This window comes from Notothenia coriiceps, unplaced genomic scaffold (assembly GCF_000735185.1).
Source record: "Notothenia coriiceps isolate Sejong01 unplaced genomic scaffold, NC01 NC01_scaffold00024637, whole genome shotgun sequence".
Lineage (NCBI taxonomy): Eukaryota > Metazoa > Chordata > Actinopteri > Perciformes > Nototheniidae > Notothenia > Notothenia coriiceps.
The window spans coordinates 43929-67546 of NW_011357338.1; the positions used below are offsets into that span (position 1 = coordinate 43929).

A 23618-nucleotide genomic window follows, 5' to 3' on the forward strand; every position below is an offset into this window, starting at 1 on the left:
TTCGAGATGAAAAGATTTAACTTCGTAAACACATTTTACAGTTTAAAAAATACTTTCTTTGTATTCACTTTCTTATTAGAAAAACAATACTGCTCTCATATCTTTATGCTAATTGTGAAGTTACAGCGAGGAGATGGTTAATGAAGTTAAAGAGACCGAAAGAAAGAAAAGAGTTAAGCAGCTAGCCCGGCATTTGATACCTTTAAAACTCACAAATTGACAAATGATATCTTTTTTATGTATGTCCTTCAAAACCAAAGTGTTAGAAACGTGTAGTTCTACATGTAAATAATGAGCTTTAGGAAGGCTGCTGGACAAGCAGTTGTACCCAGTTTCCAGTATTCTAACTTAAGCTAATGGCCTCATGAATGTAGCTTTATATTGACCATAAAGATAGTGGTATTGCTCCTCTAGTCTAATTTTCAGCAAGGAATTCAAGTAAGACTGCTTTTTAGAGTAATTGACGATGCCTTTAAAAGCGCTATGAAAACACAGGCATTCATTGTTGATTTTTGTCTTTTCTGAATACACTGAGAATATCTTTAAAATAAACACACAGAGAGACTTTGTCTTCCCATGTTTTGGTCCACCACCATATGTAGATTCCTCTTCTCTGTCTGTCAATCTTTTGAAACCCAATGCCCTCATATGACCCCGTTAGCTTGCTAATTGAGTTTCTTCCGTTTACAACCATATGGTATTGGTTTCAGTTGCACTGCTCCAATCTAATGAGCAATCCCATGCGGGAAAAAATAAAACCCTTTAGATTTATAACCAGCTCCTTTTAGTGATTCTAAGGACTGACCCCCATGATTTGAAAGGTTAAAAATTCAGTGCAAGCTAGCACAAACTGAGCTAATGGTCATTACCGCAAATGAAAAGCAGATAAAAGGTTTCATTTTCCAACTTTATCACCGCTTTACCCCTTTCTCTCATCTCCTCTCTATTTATTGCCAATTTCTCTTATTATGGGAGACAAAGTCAGGCAGGTTTAATGTTCCAGTACTACCCAGATATTCCCTTACAGCAACTTATTCATATTCTAGGAATAAAATAACATTATTATAAAATAAGAGTCATGTAAAGATTTGCAGTCCTATGTAAATAAACAAAGGTCATTCAGTTTAAGTCCGTATCTCATGTTGCATGTTGTTGCTGTTCAGGTTTAAAAACAACACATACTCTATTTTTTATGTGCTTTAACACAGTACTGCATCTGTATTAATGCAATCAGCCGTTAAAGATTCTTGTTCCATGACACAATTAGGTGTCCATGCACTAGTATGGAGCAATGGAGAGAATGGTGCCGGAGATTGAAACTCCATTTATAAAACATTGAGCTGTTACTTTTATTGGTCCCATACAAAGCCACACACACACACACACACACACACACACACACACACACACACACACACACACACACACACACACACACACACACACACACACACACACACACACACACACACACACACACACACACACACACACACACACACACACACACACACACACACACACACACACACACACACAGACATTGGCAACGGCTACAAGTTGCTCCCTGTTTCAGGACCAACACCCTTCAGGTTAATAAGCATCACAGTGGATGGAAACCCTGCCACTTCTTCTAGCATATATCCCTGGCTTATCCCAGTGCCACTTTCAGTTCACAGTGAGTCATTGTACCAATCACTCCTAATTTCCTCTCCGGTGAAGGCTTGAGCTGTGTGGTAGCAGCCTGACACAGCACCCATTATGGCCTAATGGAGGTGAAGGTGTTTTTATGGCTCAGTCTGGCCCATTTAGCCAGTCAGGTGCCACACAGCCCTCTCTGAGGACCTTATTACAAACTTACATGAATACTTACAGACATACACATATACCTCACGTCTCCCACCTTGCCGGGACCCTGGAGTTTTGCCCCTTCCCACCTAGAAATGTTGTTGTGCCTATCATGGCTTCTACTGAACCCCTTAATAAGTGGCCTTATTTTATTGGAAATCCTAACTGCTGCAAATTGTTTCCAATTATATTAAATTGGTCAGTTTAATCTTAGGCTTATACTGGACGAAAGTGACTTACTGGACCACCTCAGTATGTATTGTGACCATATTAGCATTGAATTTCTCTGTAACGACGCTGAGGTTCCTCAAGAATCTGAATGTGTTGGTAATTGGATTCTTAAATGCTCTCAATTGTTCTCAAACTTTAATAGAGTGATTTATGGCCTCCAACAGGCCAGCCAGCACCAGACATCAACACTGAGTGTTCCCCAAAGTGAAGCCGTAGATTAAAAACACACCTGAGGTAGACAAGGTCACACTCCACTGGCACGCACATTAACGCCTCCCTCTGAGACTTACAGTAATGAAAGTCATGTAAATGCATTTCATTGTCATAATGAAAAGGTGCAGAAATACAAGCCCAATAATGAGTGAGTGAGTCAGTGGTGCGGCAAAGAAGATTAGACACAGCAGCAGAGTTAATGCCGTATCTGTAATTTGATCATATACTGTAGTCCAACTTTGGCTGTGTTGGCACGTCTTTACTAAGGGAAAGGATGGGAGGCAGTGACAGTGTTCCTGATCATCTAAAATAATTCCCATGGTTTCTGGTATTTGTTGACAGGATTGAACAGAAACAGCACAGGCAACATTTTCCCCGAATACGTGAGAGGTAATTTGCATGCTCAGTCTCCAAACATGAATGTTTACAGTATTTCACTAAGGGCAGGGAGGTTATCGCAGAATTCATCTCCCTTTCTATGTTGTGCTTTTTCTCCTCTGTCTGCCCCTCTCTCTTGCCTTTATATGCTTGAGTGACCACAATTACCAGCTGAACGCAGCACAGGATGCGGCAGTGATTTAAAATGATTCATTTAAGGAATGCGGATCGCTGACACACTCAAACACATACTCCCACTGCAGCCCTGCATCCCACCCACATGCACTGAAAAAAGACTACATTTATCTACACTAAAACTGTAAATTGAGTACACTCACATCCTTTTAAATGACCCACGTTAAGAATGCTCGGCTTTTCAGACTTAGCAAAAGTGAAATGTGGTTTGAATGTGGTTTATTTTTAACTTTTTCTAGGGTTACCACACAAGCATACACCATTTGCTCACTGGAATCAGACCGCAAACACTGTTTACTTTGGAATGTCAAATCTTGACTCCATCTTTAAAGGCAACCTGTCTCAATGTTTGCAAATGTGGGACCACCTCAGGGGATAAGACCTCCCTCTCTCACCACCCCTGACTGAGTGATGATGTTTGATAAGCTGTGAGAATGCTGCAGTAATATACAGCCAAGTTGGGCCACAGGCATTGCTGTTTCTATCTGCCGTCCTCACTCTCCCCTTGAGCTTTCTATATCTATCCTACCCCCACTATGTGATGGCCTGAAGGTGTAGATATGAATCACATGTCAACAATGTATCAGTAAAAAAAAAAAGAGGGATCCGGAGAGAGGGAAGGTGAATCAAAGATAAGAAAGCTCCACCGTCCCCACTGGCACACAACAATTAAGCCTTCTGACAGGAAGTTGAGTGCATATGCCTCCGGTCTCCATTTCCTTACCCCACTGCCAACATCTGACACTCTCTGATGACAACACATTGAAAGCAATAAATGGCCAGAGAATAATGCAATGGCATCAAGCCTATTCACTGAGAGCCTTGCGTCGGCTTGCTTTGTGATGTCCCTCATATCTAGTTTACATTTTCTTTCTGACATATGCTGCGATGTATACAAATAATCTTACTTTGTTGTACTTTTTCAGTTTCTAGCTCACAGAAGAGGTTAAATTAGATGTAAAATGTAAATAAAGTTTACATTTAATATCTATCGTATTTGTTAAACACTTAGCAGTGAAGGATAATAAGATCAGTAACTGAAACCTCCCTTGTTTGAGTCATTACTGTAGATCTTGGATTTATTTGACACATTGGGAACAGCTGACCGAGGGAGGAGAGGTCTCCCTGATAAAAAGACATAGCACAGCTGTTCTGTATCACAGAGACACATACGCTCACTAACTACACAGGGGAGGATGTTGTTAAATGTGTTTTGTTCAAAGACTCGCAGACCATCTGAGGCCGCATGTAAGCCTCCTCCCCTGAAGGTGTAATTTGCACTCTATCCTTCTATGAGTCTCTCCTGTCTTTTTCCCTTCTAAAAAATGCTATTGGCTTATCAGATGAGCTGCACAGATGTTTACCTCGATAGAGAAGAATGTGAAGGCCTATCAGGACTTCAGACAGATGTCAACTCAAACACTTAGTCCAGATACATTACAAAATATAACAGTAAATATACAGTAGAACATTCTGTCTGGATTTGACTTGAAGGAAATTATGTTTTTTGACAGGTTGGATTGATAGAAGTGGCAGCGTTAGGGTTAACAAATCCCCAAGATCCACTATCTATTCAATAGAATATGAAGGTCAAGCCAACAGGTTTTAATATCTGCTACACCCGTTCTTAGGAAAACATTACTTTTCACAAGATAACAACCATCCATTTCCTAGGAAGGACAGACACTCCCTCATCATAATCAGTACCTTCCTCCTCTTTCCTGCACAAAAAGATACATTCTAGAGAGAAAGTGATGCTGTTGGCCGATCTTTACTTGGAACCATTTGGGACTACCTGAGTGAGACATTGGTGGTTTCCCTTTGGTTATTTCCTGCACAGAATCGTTTGAGATACAGAATCAGTATGTTTCTGTTCACAGTGTTAGGTAAAATATCACTCGTCACCGGCTTGTTCTTCAATATCAGGATTCATGTATTTATTATCCTTGCAAGAATGGAAGTAGCCATCACACACAGAGCTGCATGGGACAAATAGTTCCCTGAATAGTGTCCTTGAAATGCTTATAAGAGAGTGTTACAGTCACAAAATGCAGAATACCGGTTCAAAGCAGTATGTAATGTTTAGTTCAGATTAGCTAAGGCCCACATAAGCAATAAACATGACAGTCATATGTCTATCTCCATAGAGGCTAAATCATCATGTTAATCGTTGTCACATAGCTATCATATGCCTAAAACAGTGTATCCTTACGTTCTTCTAGGTAATCATACATCCGGTTACGTACACAGCTACGTAGGGATTTTGTTATCATGTGCTACTCTGATATTAGAAGAGAACATTCAGTATTTTCCCGACACAGAGGAATACCCTGTTCATCAGCTGGTATACAGCAAAGACCTAAGACTACAAAATGAAGAGAGCGAAAAATATACAAGATAAATAAGACAGTTTATTTTTCTTTCTTTGTTTTTCAACAAATGCACCTACAGTATAGCAGCTAATGAACATCATTAATAACTCAGAAGTCATGATGATTGAGATACCTTAGTTGATGCATTAATTAAGGTATTGTTCCTGCATTAAGTCATGCATGAGATACTATTAATCCTTATACAGTACTGATAGTTCATGAAGTGCTACATGTATGAATGCTTTTTCATGCATTCAGTCATGCATGAATTCATGATGATTCATGTACCCTTACCATAAAGTGTTACCGATTTATTCATGGCTGAATTAAACGGGAAACGTTTAACAACACTTAAATAACTCTTCTATCCTGAGTGTGGTACATGCTTTATTATTGGATTTGTATTTCTTTTAACCCCCTTTTCAAAATCTTATTTATAGATTAACATACCTTTTGGTGTCTCAAGCCTTCTGTCTTTTTCTTCTCTCTTCCCAGCTGCTCTATCCCACCTGTTTGCACTTTCAGGTCACTTCATTCCTACTGTAGAGCTTGTTTCTCTCCAAGCCACAAAGCTTCATTTTCCTGCTGAAAATAAATAAATAACCACACGCTTACACACTTGAAAATCACAAACAAACTTAACATATAAATAAACAAAATGGAGACGGAGGAAAACTCATTTTCAAAGTGTGTGCTCACTCTCAACCTCTCTGGCTGTATGTTTTTGCTACAGTTGCCGTCTAATGGGCCTACGTGTTTAGTGTTTACCTTTGGCAGTATGGCTTGCTGAATTTGGAAATGTGTGTGTGTGTGTGTGTGTGTGTGTGTGTGTGTGTGTGTGTGTGTGTGTGTGTGTGTGTGTGTGTGTGTTGGGCTGTGGGTTTATTGTTTAGACTGCGAGGCTGTGATGTTTGAAGCTGCGATTGTTTGCCTCCCATTTAGTCTGGGAAATGCACTCTGTTAGTGTTTTGTTTGGGTCCCTGTGTGTGTATTGGAGGAAGAGAGAGCCGATCAATGGAGTGGCTACACAGAAAAATGTGTTTTTATGCCCAAGAAGAACAAGTGTTTGTTTGAAAGTGAGGTGTAAGAAAGGTTTTATAGGAAGTACCAGTAACAAAATAAGCTCTCAATAAGATGAGGTGGTGTGTTAAAAGGCATTGCAGCACATTTGCCTTTCTGGCAGTAATTGAACATGTACTCAAATGTTTCACTTGAGTAAACATAGCTATATTATTTATGGGTTGTAGATATCCTCCATCTCATTATTTCCGTGTCATGCTATGTGTGTAATGTTTGTCCTTGTGTAACATGGATAAGTAATTGGTCTGCAATTCTTGGCAGGCAGTCCTACACAAAACATGGCTGTCATAAATTAATAGCATGACCGCTTTGTTTTTAATGCTACACTAAGCAATGCTAACAATTTTTCAATCTGGTTCATTTTAGCAGGGCTTCTTAGCTGTATCTTCTTAGTTCTTACTGATGTAAAATATATTCTGAAATTGAATCCAAACGTTTTGTACTTCCTTGTTGTTCCATGAATGAGAAGCAGGTGAGGGTGGGGTAGTTGGATACTTTTTTGTTAGATGGCTTAGCTACAAGCAGCATGTCAAACAACTCTCTGAACTATGTTATGACTTATTGATATATTGAGCAGATTCTATGGCATAACTTAAATAATGTGGCCCAAAATCATAAAAATGTATATGTTTGTAGGGACCATCCCCTTGTTTGGTTTAGTCCAGCCTGATAAGTCAGTGAGAGGGTATTTAAAGGGAAGTGGGGCTAGGTGTGTGGTTGTTGCTTTTGTAACTGGACATGTTGCTTCCATCAATGCCCACAAGAGCTGAAAAGTAGTGATGGCGAGATGAAGCATTATGAAGCTTTGAAGCTTTCTAGCCAATTGGTTCTCAAAAGGGTTCATCTCATGAGGCTTCATCTGAACCCCCTGTTGGTCAAAGTGTGTTAAACAGGCAGACATCTCAACAGTGTGATCTTTCTGTGAGTTCCCAATGAGTAAAGCCTTAGAATAATTCTAAACAATGAACATGAAATCATATTTTCATGTAATACATTTGTAGGAATATTATTATGTATATATACCTGCCCAGTTACTCTTACAACAAATAAGTATTTGCAGTAATCAAATTAGTAATCATTTTAAAATAAAAATGTAAAGAGAGTAAAATGTATGTTGTCGACAGATGGCACAAGATCTTTTTGCTTGCTGTTTCAACAATAAAAGCTCCATGCTTAACGAGTTAATTGAAGCAAAAAAAGAATTTTAAACAAAAACACAACAAAGCTCCTGGAATATGTTGAGGCAGCAAAACGACTTTGTTGGGTTTAGAGAAAGATCATGATTTGGCTTAAAATAAGTTAGCTTGTTACGTTATTTCAGTTCAAGTCCATTTAAAAGGGTCAATGTTGTCCTTTGGTTTTAAGCAGGACGAGATGCCAGTCTCCTTGGTTAAAGTTTGAAACTATTTACATCATTGTTACTCATATTTGTAAATATTTGTCATTATTTATTTATATGCCCAACATGCGTAAGCTTGGAAAAAGCATGTTTCCCTCAAAATGTAATTGACAATGCCGTTTTGATTCATCGGAACGTTGTTTTTGGGAGACCAGGTTGTATCGTGAGCATCTGTTTCCGGAGAACCAGTACATTTTCAGTCAAGCAGGAAACCCAGAGGTGGAGCACATTTGAATAAAGTTGTACTTGGACTCTCTGCAGCTAGAAAGTGCAGAAAGGCACTTAAAGATGGATAAAGATGGATCTTTAGGTTACAGAGTGACATCCATAGTGTTAAAAACAGCCAGTCAGGTTATATATACGGCACTGTTGCTGTCATCCCAACACAGCCATAACCTTGATGTACTGTATGCTGACAATGGTTTTAATGTTGGCCATTTAGTTTTATTGTGTTCACTGCCATTCATCATTTTCACAGTACATAAAGAGTTTTATGGTTACCTTTCTGAGATTCACTGAAGGAGAAGCTTTTGATATACTGTCTTTGGGCATAAATGCTGAAGGTGTCCTTGAAAATACTTTATTCACCTCTCATATCAAAGTTGACATTACACAACAAAGATTTTAATATTCACACATTTTGTATTCTGTGTATTTTTTTGTCTGCTGCACTTCACACTAGAATTTCAGGGGAAACGTAAAGTCCCTCTATATGCTTGTTGACATGTCCTGTTGAAATCTAATTAATGATCCTTATCCCTTATCATCGATAAGTAACAATCATTGATAATTAGCTCCAGTCGTAGTTACTACAAGCCTGGTGGCAGCTCATGAAATCAAGATTAGTTAATCAGTTCAAGTCTATTGGCACTAGGGCTTGGAGGCCTGCATGGGTGTGTTTGTTTCCCACATAGGACTCCCTGGGTGACCAAGCCTGGCGGACGGCCCTCTCACTGGAGATCTTCACGATTACTGTAAGAAATTATTCACAGATTGCACTGCCTTCTGTACCCTAACATCCACTATTCGTGTGATTATGCACAAGGCCCTCTCCCACAAGAATACCACAAGCACGTTTAAAAAGTTGTTTCCTTCTGTAAACAACTGAGGACTGTGGACTTACTAATGGAGCATTTATGCCCACGTTTACAAGATTTTTGGCACTCTCACCTCATTTCACAAAGCATCTCACCCGGCAGGAGAAGGCAACTTCAAATTGCTTAAGAACCTTAAGAAAATGAGACAGGGATTATGAACCAAACAATGCAAAGTGATATATTGGCTACTTACATATCCCAAACACATAATGTACGATTGAAAGTGTTTCCAATTTGTAAGGAGTTAATCCCTTTTGAATGAGAGAAGATTTCCCATCCTTTAAATCTCTGCTTCTCTACATCTTCAGATAACACATTCTTCCTCCTCCAATGTCCATGATCTTCTCTTGTTTACATTTGCGTAATACCATCACAAATGTGTGGGAGTAAAATCATCCCTATCCAAGATGGTATATTTTACTGAAAACCACTAACTGCTGATCTCACATTTCTGCAGCTTCCCACCTCATCCAGAGTGAACGGTTGATCCTTCTTAATGGAGGATAACAACATTGTAGAAATTAATGGGGATTAAGAGGCTATTCTTTGGTTTGCTTTACCATGTCTTGCTTTGCCAAATCCTTTCAGTTCACTCACACGACATCATATCAAACAACGATTTTGTTTTATGGTCAGATTTCAATTAACTGCTCCAACTCCAAATTGGACAGATGGACCGCTTGCTGTGCTGTCATCGGTCTTTCCTCTTGATTTTTAAATAACTTGACAGCTGTTCTGGGAACATTGTCAACTTCATCTTGACTTACCTAAAACAGTGTCTCAACTAATTTGAACGAAAAGAAGATCTACATTGCTGTCACCATCACTCTGTTTTTGAGACTAGGAATGTTTGGAACAAGTTCAAATCCAACAAAATGGCCGCAAACGGTCTACTAACCATATCATAGGCATTTTGGAGCCGTGCCTTTTCCTAGGGGTTAAGACCATGAACCTTTTTTCCCCATCCCTCTCATTGGTCTAATATTATCTACATAGGCATAAGAGCATGTATTTATAATGTTTATGGGGGAAATGGGAAATACTTATATTTTACTTTGCTAGACTTGTAACTTTGTGTCTGGAGCATGTGAAATGTATTTGATAAGTTAAAATTGAACGCTTCTTGGCCAATATCCCAGAAAGAAAATTGTCTAATTGTGGATTTTTTGTGGAAAAATGTGAACCTCACAATGTTAAATGGTACAGGAATGCACAACATGTTTAACACAACTCTCAGGAGAATGGGCAGGGATGGGATTCACAGCATGCAGTGTTTAACGTCATCAAATGTAACGTCATCAAATGGTTTTACTCTGTTTGTGTGGGTGTGTGTGGGAGTTGTCCTGAGGAAGTACACACTCTGACAATTAACCACCCAACAGGGAGGGAGGACTATGATTTAACCTGTTAACCTGTTAACCTTTAACCTAATCCTCTTCCGTAACTGGGACAAATTGCATCTGTTGAAAATACACACCCTCAGAGCTTGAACAGCAATAGGTAAATTACCACCAAAGTGCAATCGCATGTGTATCCAATCTCACTTTATGAGTGTGACACACTGCTACTCTTTTTTTCTGGGTCCAACATTACAGCTCTCATCCTAAACGAATGTAACCTCAGTGAGTATTTGGCTCTAACCCTTCTTCAACTTCTACTAGTATCAAATCATTTTGTGGCTTTGGACTGGCTCGTGTCTGTGTGTATGTCTCTGAGAGTGCCAAAAAAGAAATCAATGTTTACTTGAAAATCCACCATTGTGACGGCACACTCCCGTCTAAAAGACACGCGGCCAAAGAATCCCGCCCAGCAGGATCTGGCTAACCCCAAATACAGCTGTTCTGTCCTCTTAGAAGAGCCCAAGGGAAACCTAGAAGGAACGGTTCAGAAAGATGATCAGCCTAAAGGCCGTGGCTAGACATGCATGCTCACATATCCCAAATGTAACAATAGTCGGTTAATCCCAGTGGCATGGGACACATTTTCTTTATCAAATTAATTTTAATCAATCCCATTTGCTAGAAAAAAACTCATAAAGTACAAGGCTCTTTGTCTTTCTGCTCTATAGCATTATTATCATTCTTATTCTATCATTGAGCTCATTTGATCTTATAGCTAACAATTATGTTCCATTTTGGTAAGATTTACATTGTTTTAAAGAGGATTATAAGCGGTAATTCATGACTTTACCAATGCTTTATGAACCATTGAACAGATGTGAGTTTTCAGGTTGTGAAAACTCCTACAGCATGACACTTTCTTGGTGTTTTTCCATCAAAAATACTCCTTCAATGGACTGCTCCTCCACTTCTAGAACAGGCATGCCGAGCATCTGGACCAGAATCCATTTGTAAACAACTTTTGAACAACATTTGCAGCTGCTGACTTGATAGTGTATTTGATACTCCATAACCTACTTAGCTGGTTTCTATTATATGTTTTACAATTAAAATACATCTTATAATACTTCTACTTTTGCTGGTGTTTCTACAATTTGAGAATTTACCACAATCCACGTTCTCAATTCAGTGTTGGCTGGCAGCTGCAGATGCTGAGGGCCCCTCCCTCCAGCAGCAGCATAATTGGGAGTTTACCGTCTGTCTTTCCCGGGGCTAACTGCCACAGAGTAACCAGCCATCCAACACACACATACACACAGAGAGAGAGTGCACCGAGAGTTCAAGAGCGCAAGAGTGCGTTTGACTACAATTAAGGGGAGTGGAAAAACTTTGGGGAAGTTTTAAGTTTATCCATCCATTTCCTTTTGGTCTGGACGACGTCGCGCAAGTGTCCGTGCTGAAGATTACTTTTGTCTGAACGTCAGGCAATTAGGGATAGTGACGCTTCTGCCCTCTGCGTGGGCATGTGTTGCATGTGAGAAGAGACGGAGTTAAATGCGCAGGTAAGAGGAAACAAGCAATAACGACAACGAAGATGCAAATCATGTGCCGTAACGTGGAACTCTGATGTACTTTTTAAGTTCATTTCATGATTTGTAGATATTTGACGTTCCAATTCGAAGTAATGTGTAATGTCTAATGTCTCTTGCGACGGGGATTGATGGTGCCCAGAGCTTAGCTGATTCTAAGAAAGAGCCATGTATCAATTCAGGTTTGACTTTCATTTAATTTAATGTTCACATGGTTTTGACACAATTGTGTATGCCGGTTATACTTTACTTTTCAAAATGTATCCTTCGTCAATAACGTGTCTATCTAACATTTTGATATTTCATGTATTACTTCTGCAACTTTAAGTTCTGCAGCACAACTTCACACATTTCCTAAATCCAACTTTTGAAAATCACGATTTTGGGCTTGTTTCTCTAAAATGTCAACTTTTTAAGAAATGCAGGACAGCTTTTCTTCTTTTTGTATTAATGATGAGGAGCATAACCCTCTTGAATTGCTGAAATGTAAAAGAATCAAAGATCTTTACATTATTTTCAACAGAAAACAGCTATTGAAAATGTTTTTTAACGGTGCTAACACTAATGGGTTGAAAGTTTCCTTTTGGATGTAAAATCATAAATGTGGCATTAATATATTCACACTTTACAGTTAATTAAGCTGAATGTGCAACCTCATGTCAATTGTAGTGTGTTTTTATTTTAATCCGCTGCCAGATATACGGGGCACGATAGATATAAATATATGAGTAGTTGGTTGAGTGGCAGAATGTTATGGTATACCAAATGTGCTTGACATGTGTTTAGACAGTTTTTGATGAGGGGGGTGAATGTGGGGGCTTCAACCTCAAATTAAATGTGACAAAGTGCACTTACACAGCCTTTTCACTCCTCTTTGATGATCCAAGTATTCACATTGCATCTCTCCAGTACATTAAACATGCTATAGTGAACTTACTTGCTGAACTTATGGAACTCACTGTGATATTTTTGTTTCTGTGGTTTACTGTGCAGCGTATTGGGAAAAAAAACAGCCATGTGTGTTTAGTGTAGTTATTTAACCATCCTTCCCTTCCCTGTAAATCAAACAGTCTCAAGGACCCACTCTGCACTCACTGTGCTTCTAAAGGTTTATCTAACTCCCTACAAGGCGCTTTGTGTTGAGGGGTGTTATAGAGGCAGAGAAACTACAGTATGGAAGTGAGGCAGAAAGAGAGATGGGAGTTGTGCGGATATTGATTTCCCTGGCAGTGTTTCAGGGCTTTCGATCAGCATGACTGGGGAAAATAAATGATTTCTGCTTCGGGCCACAGAAAGACAACTTCGAAAAATCCTGTCTGATTTTCTCCTTTAAACATTGTCCAAAAGTTACGTCACTGAAGTGGTGTCTGCCAGGAATACTTAATGCAGACCACTGTATACACAGCAGCTGCGGATGGAGCAGACTATGGGCTGCGGCTGAAATCACAACCTGGAAATGTACGCTGGGGATCTTTAAGGACTTGGAAGAGAATTTTCGAAAAAATGACAGCATGCTTTGAAAAAGGTTTCTAGTCTAATTTCTGTTAGAGCTCTTTTATAATTTGGAAAATAGATTTGTTAATAAGTTATAATGCGATTCTGGTACGTGGTTCCCTTCCCTTTGTTCATTGTATCAATTTTTTCAAACTCATGTTGTGCTAACCCTGACCCACCTGTGCTTTACTGTAACTCACCACTGTTCTTGTGTTCTATGTTGCTTGTCTGGACCGATCAAACATTACCCGTAAAAAAATCACAGCAACAACATGAAGCTGTGTTATGAATGGCCTCCAGTACCATTCCTGCGCTCTGTGACGGCGTCATGGCGTTCAAAGCTTTTTCCTGGACGGTGATGAAAACTACAAACCTAAAGAGGTCTTTCTCAAAGCTCAACAGGATTTGATTGGGGAGCATTATTGAAACAGATTTGTTATCCTTTATATGGAGTTTCCAGAATCCGTCTTTGAACACATACAAAGTAGCAAGCACCTTTACTGCAGTGGTGATGTTAGTGTGTTTAAAAAGTCTACAACGTCTAGGTGCCAATGACTTGCAGACAGACATTTCGGCTAGGTTTGCCTGCCCTGCAGCTATTTGGCCTTCCTTCTGTCTGTACTGAACTGCACTGGAGCCAGGGTGGAGATAACCACATAACAAAAGCTCTCACAGGACTAGTAAAGAACAATAGAGATACTTTCCACATTTGTTTAAGAAAGTAATGCTCTTGAGAGGAGTTGTTGCATAGCATACATGGGTGTACCCTGATATCCTCAGGCCGTCAGGAGAGTGAGAGCACTTACAACTGTCAGTCTCTGTTTAGTGTTTTCATGCCCTATTACTCCCATCTGCCTACCTCAGGATGGTATTAGCTTACACACGCACATTATGTTCATACATGCAGACTCTCATACACATTCAGAGATGCAGGCTTGGGTCATGGCCCATTCATCATGTGTAGAGTTACTTGTGTTGTTGTCCCATATTAATCGGCATGTATATCCATACTCCGTTGTCTCAGTTACACGGTTGTTTCTCTCTGTTTTTCCGTAACCATCCTCTCTATTGAAAGGAGTTAAACCCCAGATCCAGTGTCTCTTCCCGCCCCCGCTCTCCCACCTCTCCATTCAATCTTGGCGTGACAGCAGACCCGAGCTGGCACTGTCTGACAAAGATCGGAGGATTAAACAGCAACATTAAACATAAAGCGAGACTTAAACAAAGGCAACACAAGCAATATTATGTGTCTTTGGTGTATTTGGTTACCATACCAGCAGTTTCTTAGAGTATTTCTTACTAGTGTTTTCAGATAACAACTAAGGAAGGGACAAAATGTGGACAGACAGGAACTCAGGGCTGGTATTTTTATTCCTATCCTTAGGATTTTCACCACAGACATACTTTTCACCTCCAAATAGCAAGGACTTCCTTCCACTGGAATGTATTCCGATCTGGGCATTACCGTCCACCGATTTCATGCGTAGAGGTTTCCCAAGCGTGATTGTCATGAGATGTCTGTTATTTTGAATATGGTTGTAATGTGTTTATGTGATGCAGAACAGGGCCGGAATGATTCACTCTGAGACATCTTCTCATACCCTTCTTTACTAGGAGTTGAGTTAACTGTCAGAGTGGTTTAGTTGTGTGAGAGGGGCCTCCTGAAATCAGGCAGCCGTGGTTTTCTGATTTATAGGATTTATTTGCAGGTAAATGGCTGCAGGAATTATCCCTGTTCTTGTCCAAGGAGAGGTATTAGATATCCCTACCTCACATGTTTTTCTACCAAGCATCTATTCATGTTTTAGTGCTAATTAATGGCTGCATTTTTAACTTCAAAGCCCATCTATGTCTTGATCACTCAGTTTGGATGATTAGGTTTTGTGCGCAAGGGGATATTTTGGCAATTTATTTTTTCGCATTCATTGTTTTGGAGTGATATGTAATTTCCCAAGAGATACACATTCTGTGCGGATTGATACGGTGTTTCACTCAGATAATGTGGGGTAATGTTTGTGGTTGGAATCTATAATGAATTACAGCTTGCTGCCTTGATGTTAACTTTATGACTTGACTAAACAAAGTACTGAAAAAAAGGAGCTATACAACAAAAGCTGCTGAAAAGCTTTGGTGTAGTATTTACGTTGAGGTTTTTGATCTGAGACCAGAAAAATATTACATAGCCACGAGGATCACATGTTTCATATTTACTTGTTCTGTGGCAACAGTTAATTCTCAGCATACGGTTAAATACCATTAAGCTGTACCAAGTGTTTGATGTGTTAACATTATTAAGGCAAAATAGTTTAGATTACAAACTGTTGGACCCTATACTGTAGATGAACATTAATATGTTTTAATGGTAGCCTTAGGAGACAGAGCTGACAGTGTTATTTTCAAAAGTATTTTAGTTTGTTATTGAAATAAAAAACACAATATATACAGTGCCAAGACATAAAGCTAACATTCTGCGTCTGTATTTTAACAATGTTTAGTTTTCCTTTTTACTGCCATCTGAACTATATGTTATAGCCAGCAGAACAACTTTAATGCTTTTTCTATATGCTTTATAGTTTGTGTTAAGTGAACACACCAACAGTGTGGCCTGGTGGCTGTCCTGCATGTTCCCTTTGAGACATGAACTCACACAGACTCACTGGGGAGTTGCATGCTTGCTTAAATACAAGGTAAAAAAAAGATGATTGACTGTTGCCAAGAAAAACAACAAATGTCTTGAGAGCTAGAAACAATTACCTATGTTGTTCTGCCAGGTCAGTGCCTGTGGTCGGGGAATAAAGACAAATAGCCTTGCTAATGCACTCTGTCCTGTGGAGATGGAGGGGTTTGATAATAATGTACGCTACAGGGCACCTGGGTGTTGCTAAATGCCTCATTAGGGGTGGTCTCTGTGTGAAAATGCCCATGGCCCGAGTACTTCTTCACCATCTGCTCCTTCCTTATGTCTGCTGACAACTTCTGTGAATATTGTTTCTTTTAAAAGTTCAGCTACTCTACATGTCTAACATATCACCCTAGTAAAAATAGATTATATCGGTAATTAATGGCTGTTGGTGAGTGGTCGTTGATTTCACACACCATATTGGTTTGATGTTGAGCCCACCACTCGAAAGTCCGGTTTATTTGAGGTGGTGACATCTATAAAATGCTATATGTTGGGCCGAGATCTGAAGCAAGCAGCACCATATTTGCTGCTAGCTTTAAATCTGTCACCATCGCCATCAGGTTTGTTTCCCATCACCCCCTGCACCGTGTGCCGGCCATGCTGCCAAAGACAACAGGGGCTGTAGCCGCCAGGAAACAGGGGTGTTAGCTTAACTCACATGGCACAAGCTGTCTGATTCTTCTCTTTTGCACCTCTCTATCTCTCACACTCTTTCTATCTATCTCTCTTTTCATCTCCATTATCCACCATTTCCGAAGTATCGACTGACTGGCAACGCATATTGTGTCCTCCCCTGCTATATCGTGTGACAATCTCCTGTTGCCATTTATTTCTCAACAGATGGAGAGTTCTAAATCCTCCTCTTCTAACACTTGAGCTTTCTCCTTTGTTTGGGGTGTATTCTTCCAGAGGGGTGCTGCACAGGCCTGTACTGCTGATAGATGGTGGCACTCAAGCGGTAAAGAGAGATACATTACTCGAACGCTACTCACATGGGTGAAATCGTGTCACTGCGCCCTGAAGATACTGTAGGAAGGATGAGCCCCACCAGCAGCACTATCACTGTCGCTCACAAAGTGTGCAACGACCGCCCAGCTTTAAACCGGCTCCCTTTCTCACTCTCTTTGCCGATTGCCCATCCATCACACACAGCTCTATATCTGTATTTCTAACCCTGAAGGTGTGAAGGTGCCTCAATTTGTCATCTTAAGTAAACAGCAGTCTGTTTATCAGGGTCTAATCCTCTCCAGTTTGGAGCTACGGGGTTTTGGATGTTTGCCACTCTGCCCTGGTTCTCTGTAATGAGCTCAAGTTTCAAACACCAGATGCCAAAACTGGAGAGGGAAAATAAATTAGGTGGAATGATGTTGTACTTTTACAGCTTGAATTTGTCTGCCAACATGTCATGCAAATCTGTGTGTGTAAGCTTGAATTAACGTATGTTCATTGAATGTCAATTTCTCTAATTACATTACAATACATACACAATATTTGGCCCTATTTATTTCCTATACTGTACGTCCAATTCTTCAACATGCTTTGTTTCAGTGCAAAGAGAAAGACTTCATTCTTAATTTGCAGAGCACTGTGATGCCAAATGCGTCTTCATCAGAGTCACCATGCTTGGTTTCAGTACTTGAGCTGTGTGAGTGTTTGAAACATCCGATCTATTAATTTAGGTTGACATTGTTTATGTTGTCCCAAGACAGGTTGATGTGTGTTATCGGATATGAGGGTGGAAAGAAAGTAATGAGGGCAATTTAGCAGTGAGGTCTTTAGGGGAGGCATTCTTTTGATGCATTCATTAATTTCTTCATCGATTGTTTGGTTGATTAGTAGCTACGTGGCTGTGGAATGCAGGTTTAAAAACACGGTTCTTCGGCAGGGTGATGCGCTACATACAGAACTGGCGTTCAGAATTTAGTGGAAGGTTGAGTTAAGGATGCACCCCTTTGCTTGAGTTGGCACAAAGAAAGAAACTTGTGTAATTGTGCATATTAGAGTAAATCAGCAACAATAAACTAAGAAATACATTTACATTCAGATATCTATGAATAACCAGAGAGTGGTTTCTAAATTCATGCAGAAGTTGTTTCTTGTAACTGAGCTCTTAGTTTCTGATTTATTTATAATAATCTCTTAACATAACATCCTCTCTATTGTCAGTTGCATGTCCTTTGTTTCGTGGGATGATTATATTTGCATGCTTGAAAAAGCATAGTTTTATGCACAGAACAGATTGGACAGGGCTATTGGAAATCAGCACATAGAAAAGAGTAACCAAACAAACCCACGGAAAAATTAACAACTTTTAATCTTACCATCTTTGCTAGTTCAAAATGAAAACATTGCCATATGGCGGATTTCAAGTTTCATCCTCAAAGATTTCACCTTGTCCATGTTCAATTTGTACACGTCGCTCACGTTCTTCTTGCTTATTAGTGCTAGAAAAGGCAGAAAGCGTTCCCATGACTGTTCACTCATATGTCTCACTTTGCATTGAGTGTGAACTAATGTCTGTGCTGCTGGCCTCTTTAATGCACTGTGAAGTCACAGACATTACATGGCCCATTTTTTTCACAGGACATAAAGCAGGAGATGACAGGTTCATCAACCAATGCTGAAACTATAAAGCAGTATCATTTAGCTTAAGAATTAAATGAGTTATCCAAGCCAAAAGAAGATAGAGGAGATAGGGAGGACGTGAAAGAAGCATAGCCGAGTGAAAGATTGTAGAATGTCACTGTTTTGTTAGAGTGACCTTTGTTTTGGGCAAACAGATTTAAGGGCGACACAAAAGGGAAGCCAGTGACAGGCAGCAGCTGATGTAGGACGGGTAAAGAGAGGGGACATGCCTGCAGGGCTCCATGGTGAAACGACTGAATAGTCACAACAGAAACCCGTGTGCATATCCTGCGCAAAGTTAGATGAGACTGCACACACACTCATGCACACACACATGTATGATTGCTCCTCCCTTGCTTGACTCTTTACTCCGGTCTACCTCCAGGGTTGCAGAAAAGGATAGAGTGAAAACGGAACAAGACCACTCCAGACACCATGAAGAAAGGGGACTTTGTTAATCAGAGTTGGAATGAAGTTGGGGCTCTACACTGCATGTCTGGCAGTAATTATGGCAGCAAAATGAAGAGGATTAAGGTACTATCCCATCCAGGGTTCACATTAGTGGGATTGATGTTGTTGGCCACCCTGCCTTTTGGAGCAAGCATCAAACAAACTGTCCCAAGGGTCAAACTCAACTACAAAGGTAAGAAAAAGTTTTGATTAGTCTGAGATTTTTTTTAAATGTTGTTCCATAATTGACATTTACGTTAATACATTTGATTACAGTTTGAACCAACATTAAGTTTGGGTAATTTCATTTTACATTTCATTGTGTGCCTACTTTTGTCCTCAGCACATTTGCACCTATCTGTACTTATTTTATATAAGAGATACATGACCATAAGCATTTCAGACATTCAATTTGCATCTTTAAAGGCATTGCTTAGCTTTTTTTCTCTCTCCTTATAACATCGTCCCTATGTGTCTCTCATTCTCTTGCAGTTTTGTGCACAATGCCAAGAGGAAAAGTAAAAAGAGAGTATATTACACTCAGTTGCGCTGTTAAAGTCAATGGTCTTTGAAACAACACTGTAAAGTGGAGTAGGAGCTATGAGACTCACTTACTGATTCATTAGCCCACCTCTTAATCCCCCCTGTTTGTAAAGTTAGATGGGTATGATAATGTTCCCCTGTCACTTTTTGGCAAACATGCCATCTTGACATAACCGTCTAACTAACAATTGCAATCAGTTATTGAAATGTGCTGTTGTTCAGTATTATTATAACTCTTACTCTTGTACAATACAACCATGCAGAATAACAGTTCATGGTGATGCTCTCGGCCCATTGGAGACTCTCGTTCAAGCCGCTGTGTGTATATTAGCCGGTCCCGGCAATGTGCACTCCGTCTATGTGTTTAGTTTTGCATCAACTGTTTGTTTTGTGCCACCGGAGAAAAGCTGAATTATGGTTCCCCCTAAAACCCATCCTTAACTCCAGTGCAAACTTTACTTCAAAGTCTCCGTCCCTTATGCGTTGTATCAACTACCAGAAACCACACAAATGAACTTCAGTCTTGGTCCATAAAATTGAATCCCCACTTGCCTAAAAGTAAACTCACTCTGACTTTAACCTCCAAAGGCACTCTTCTGGTCAAAGGCTTCCAAAGCCCATTGCTGGAAATAGATACACATGTATGTCCCCTGTGTACAACATAAATATATGTAAGTAGCTGAAGGAGTAATGATTGCTGTGAACAGTGTTTACTCTGCAGTTATTCTCGCATTTAGTCTACAGTTTGTCTCGTTTAATGTTTTTTCCTAACCCACCAGATAATGAAATAAAGCACTTTATTATTTCACATAGCATTTTAATGGGGCCATATATATGAGAGAAAACTTTTTTGATACTCTATCAGGGTGTGTCTCTTGGCTTTGACTATGACTAAACGTTGCTGTTCATGCAAGAGGCCTTCTGAGAAAGTAATGGTTTTCTTTTCAGACACCAGATTAACAACTGTAGAGCAATGTCCATTTCTGGCTCTCTGCGTCAGAATGACTGAATCAAAGAAGAAACTAAATCAAAGCAAAATCACCGCCAACCCAATGCACACATCATTCACACATAACTTGTCATCGTCTCATCAGTGTACTCTCTTCAAAAGCAACACCACCCAGCAGTGATCACTCTTCAAACATCACATAACCCCCCCCCCAGTGAAAGCACAACTCCAATGAGTGGAGGGTGAAACGATCAAAGCAAAAATCATCCCTGATTGAATGAACACTTCCAAAACAACTGCCTTGTTCCCCAAACTTATGAACTCTCCACTTAAAAAACACAAGTTCAAGTTTCGTTCAGATCATATCGAGGCCTTCTTCCAAATCAAGTCATCTGGTTCAAATACTTTTAATATGCTGCACATTCAGATTAGTATGATGACTTTGTTCTTTATGTGCGACCAATATTAGTTAATTACGTTGTTGCAATCTGTCATTAGTTTTGTGGTGTGTATAACTCCAGAGCTACATTTTATAAGTCAAACTGTAGAGTATAAGCTCAATTTAAAGGACATTTTCCTCATAGTAAAAAGTTCCACGATATAACGCTGCAGTATTGAACTAATTTCCTTAAAAACCACACATCATAACACATGTCAGTGATTCATGATTCAAGTCATGGTTTCTTTATTTATATGTTCTTATAAACATTATTGGCTGTGACGTTACTCTGTGTCTTCTGAATCCAGAGACATAACCTCATATACCACATTTGAATAAAGGCAGAACAAAGACAATGATCATGTGAGACATACAGCCTAACCTTAGCTAGCTTAATGCAGAGCACATTAAGAGGTAGGGAAGTCTTATAAATATGACGTGACTCTTCTTCCAGCACATATGGCAGATTTATATTCTGCATCATTGCAGCAAAGTTAACATCTTTTCCACTTCCATGCTCTTATATCAAATTCAACCTTCAGACAAAAGAGAACGTTGCGGATGATTAAGCATTACCTTACTCATCCTTTGTTAGATGGTTTGCTCTTGTACAATAGCAGACATTACATCTAGTTAATCAGCAGAACCTAAACCTGTTGGCAGCAAGCCGACATGGTGATGACTTACTCAAATACATGTGTGGATGAGAGTGCCTCAGAGCTCCAGCAGAGGAGCTAATCAACAGCTGTTAGGGGGAAGAAGGCTCTCCTCTCTGAGAGAAGGTGTGGACCACTATAGTAAGCGGCAACAGCTAAGCAGGCTGTTTGAATGGGGTCATAGTGCTACCTGTTTACAGAGCAGATTAGCGTTAGCCAAAGGCTAGCAGGCCTAATCTCTCTGTGAGGTTTAGTCTGCTGGGGGCATGATGTTCAGGGGTGTGAGATATGAGCATGTTGCAGTACTGTGTGTGTTAGCTTGTGTAAAGGAGGAGGTATTAAAGCAAGATTGCGTGGTGTGGAGGGGTCGAAGAGGTTAAAATATTGAAGGTTGGTAACCTCTCCAATCCTTCACACCAAGAGGGTAATCACAATGTCAATCCTTTCAGAGTGACTCCCAAAGGACTCCCCCACACTGAGTCTGTGTTTATTCAAGGCATGTTGCTATACTGATGAAATGAAAAGAGCCTGTTGATAGAATAGATTTACTAAGATCAAGGAGATCAAGGACACAGTACTGGGCTGAGAATGTAGTCAGATATTGGAGCTGTGAATCAAAGCGAAACTGCACCGTATATTTTACATTTTATGTACAGTTTATTTAAAATATACTACTATAAATCATAAAGAAGTTAAAAGCAAGCTACATCATCATCCTATGGTTGAGCACCAGGTATTCCACGCGATCTTATTATGATCTAATCTCACATTGCCCATGACATGTCAGGGTTGAGTGAAGCAGGCAGGACCCAAACGCAGATTTCTCAGGAAAACACCTTTATTCCAAGGTCAAATGGAAACAAAACAGAACTCTTCCCCGTGAACACAGCTAAGACACACAAGGAATTAACAATGACAGACAGAAAAACCAGAACTTAAATACCACACAAGGACTAATTCAAAGAAACAACAAGAGACAGGTAAGGAGGGAGGAGAAAACAGAGGGGCAAAAGGTGAACACAATCGGGTAATCAGACAGGAGGGAACACAGACAGAAAGCAACAGGCAAGACAGGGGGTGAACACTTTTCAAAATAAAACAGGAAACCAAAGACAGACAAAGACAAGACCAAACAAAACACAAACAGATTGTGACATGACAGGCCTATGGAACAGCTAAAGTTCATGTTCTCTGAAGATGTTCAGTCATTTGTAAAATAAGGTCCAGTCAGGAAAGATCTGAAAGAGAGATGAATGTTGTTGGACATCAAACATCAATTGAACAGCTGCTGTTCAACTATGATATGTATTCATGGTTTATGAAAATACCCTGATGAAGATATCTCATAGTGCTTGCACCAAAGTACTGTGCTGTTAAATTAGTCTGCTACTGTATCTCTTCTCTATCAGCATGTGTAGCTAAGGTGTTAAACCCCGGAGGATTAGCCATGTTTTAGCTCAAGCCAAGACTTGTCTTCTTTTATGTAAGAGGAAACCCAGTGCTTGTCTTTGAGACAAGTGAACTTAAGACAATAAGTTAAACTTGACAGCCTAATCCTGCTCAAATAATTTTTATAACATAGTGTAATTCAATGCTAGATGGTGCATTTTTAGATGTGAGCTCAATGCACACATTGTACTGCAGAGATGTATTAATCTCTTTGTTTGTGTCAATGTCTTTCTTTTACGTGCTCTGGGCCAGAACTGCTGCAAGCCGGCAGTGTATCTGTGTTTTTGGGCCCCTCCGATGGCCTCCACTCCCACTCGCTGCTGCTGGATGAGGAGAGGGGTCGTCTTCTGTTGGGAGCGAGGGATAACATCTACCTGCTCGACCCTGACAATCTGGCCAGAGCCCCAAGAAAGGTAAACCATGTTGTGAATTATACAGAATATGCTAATTATATATAGAACAACATTAAACATTCCAAGGCCAATAATTAATCTACTGCAATAAATAAACAGCAGATTGTGAGTTTGTAGCTGTCACGGCCATTTGTTATACATGACAGGTTGTTTTGGTATACTCTGAAGTGTTTAC

At 39.9% G+C, this 23618-nt stretch overlaps 1 protein-coding gene across 1 annotated transcript in view; it reads left to right on the plus strand.

Moving 5' to 3' along the window:
* Positions 1-11465: 11465 nt before the first annotated feature.
* The window catches only part of LOC104955114 (semaphorin-3D-like), a 36651-nt gene continuing 24498 nt past the window's right edge, over positions 11466-23618 (plus strand). The window contains exons 1-3 of the mRNA XM_010782342.1: positions 11466-11715; positions 18930-19187; positions 23283-23443. Of these exons, the coding sequence (XP_010780644.1) occupies positions 18980-19187; positions 23283-23443 (369 nt within the window). The 5' untranslated portion in view covers positions 11466-11715; positions 18930-18979. The remainder of the gene's footprint in view (positions 11716-18929; positions 19188-23282; positions 23444-23618) is intronic.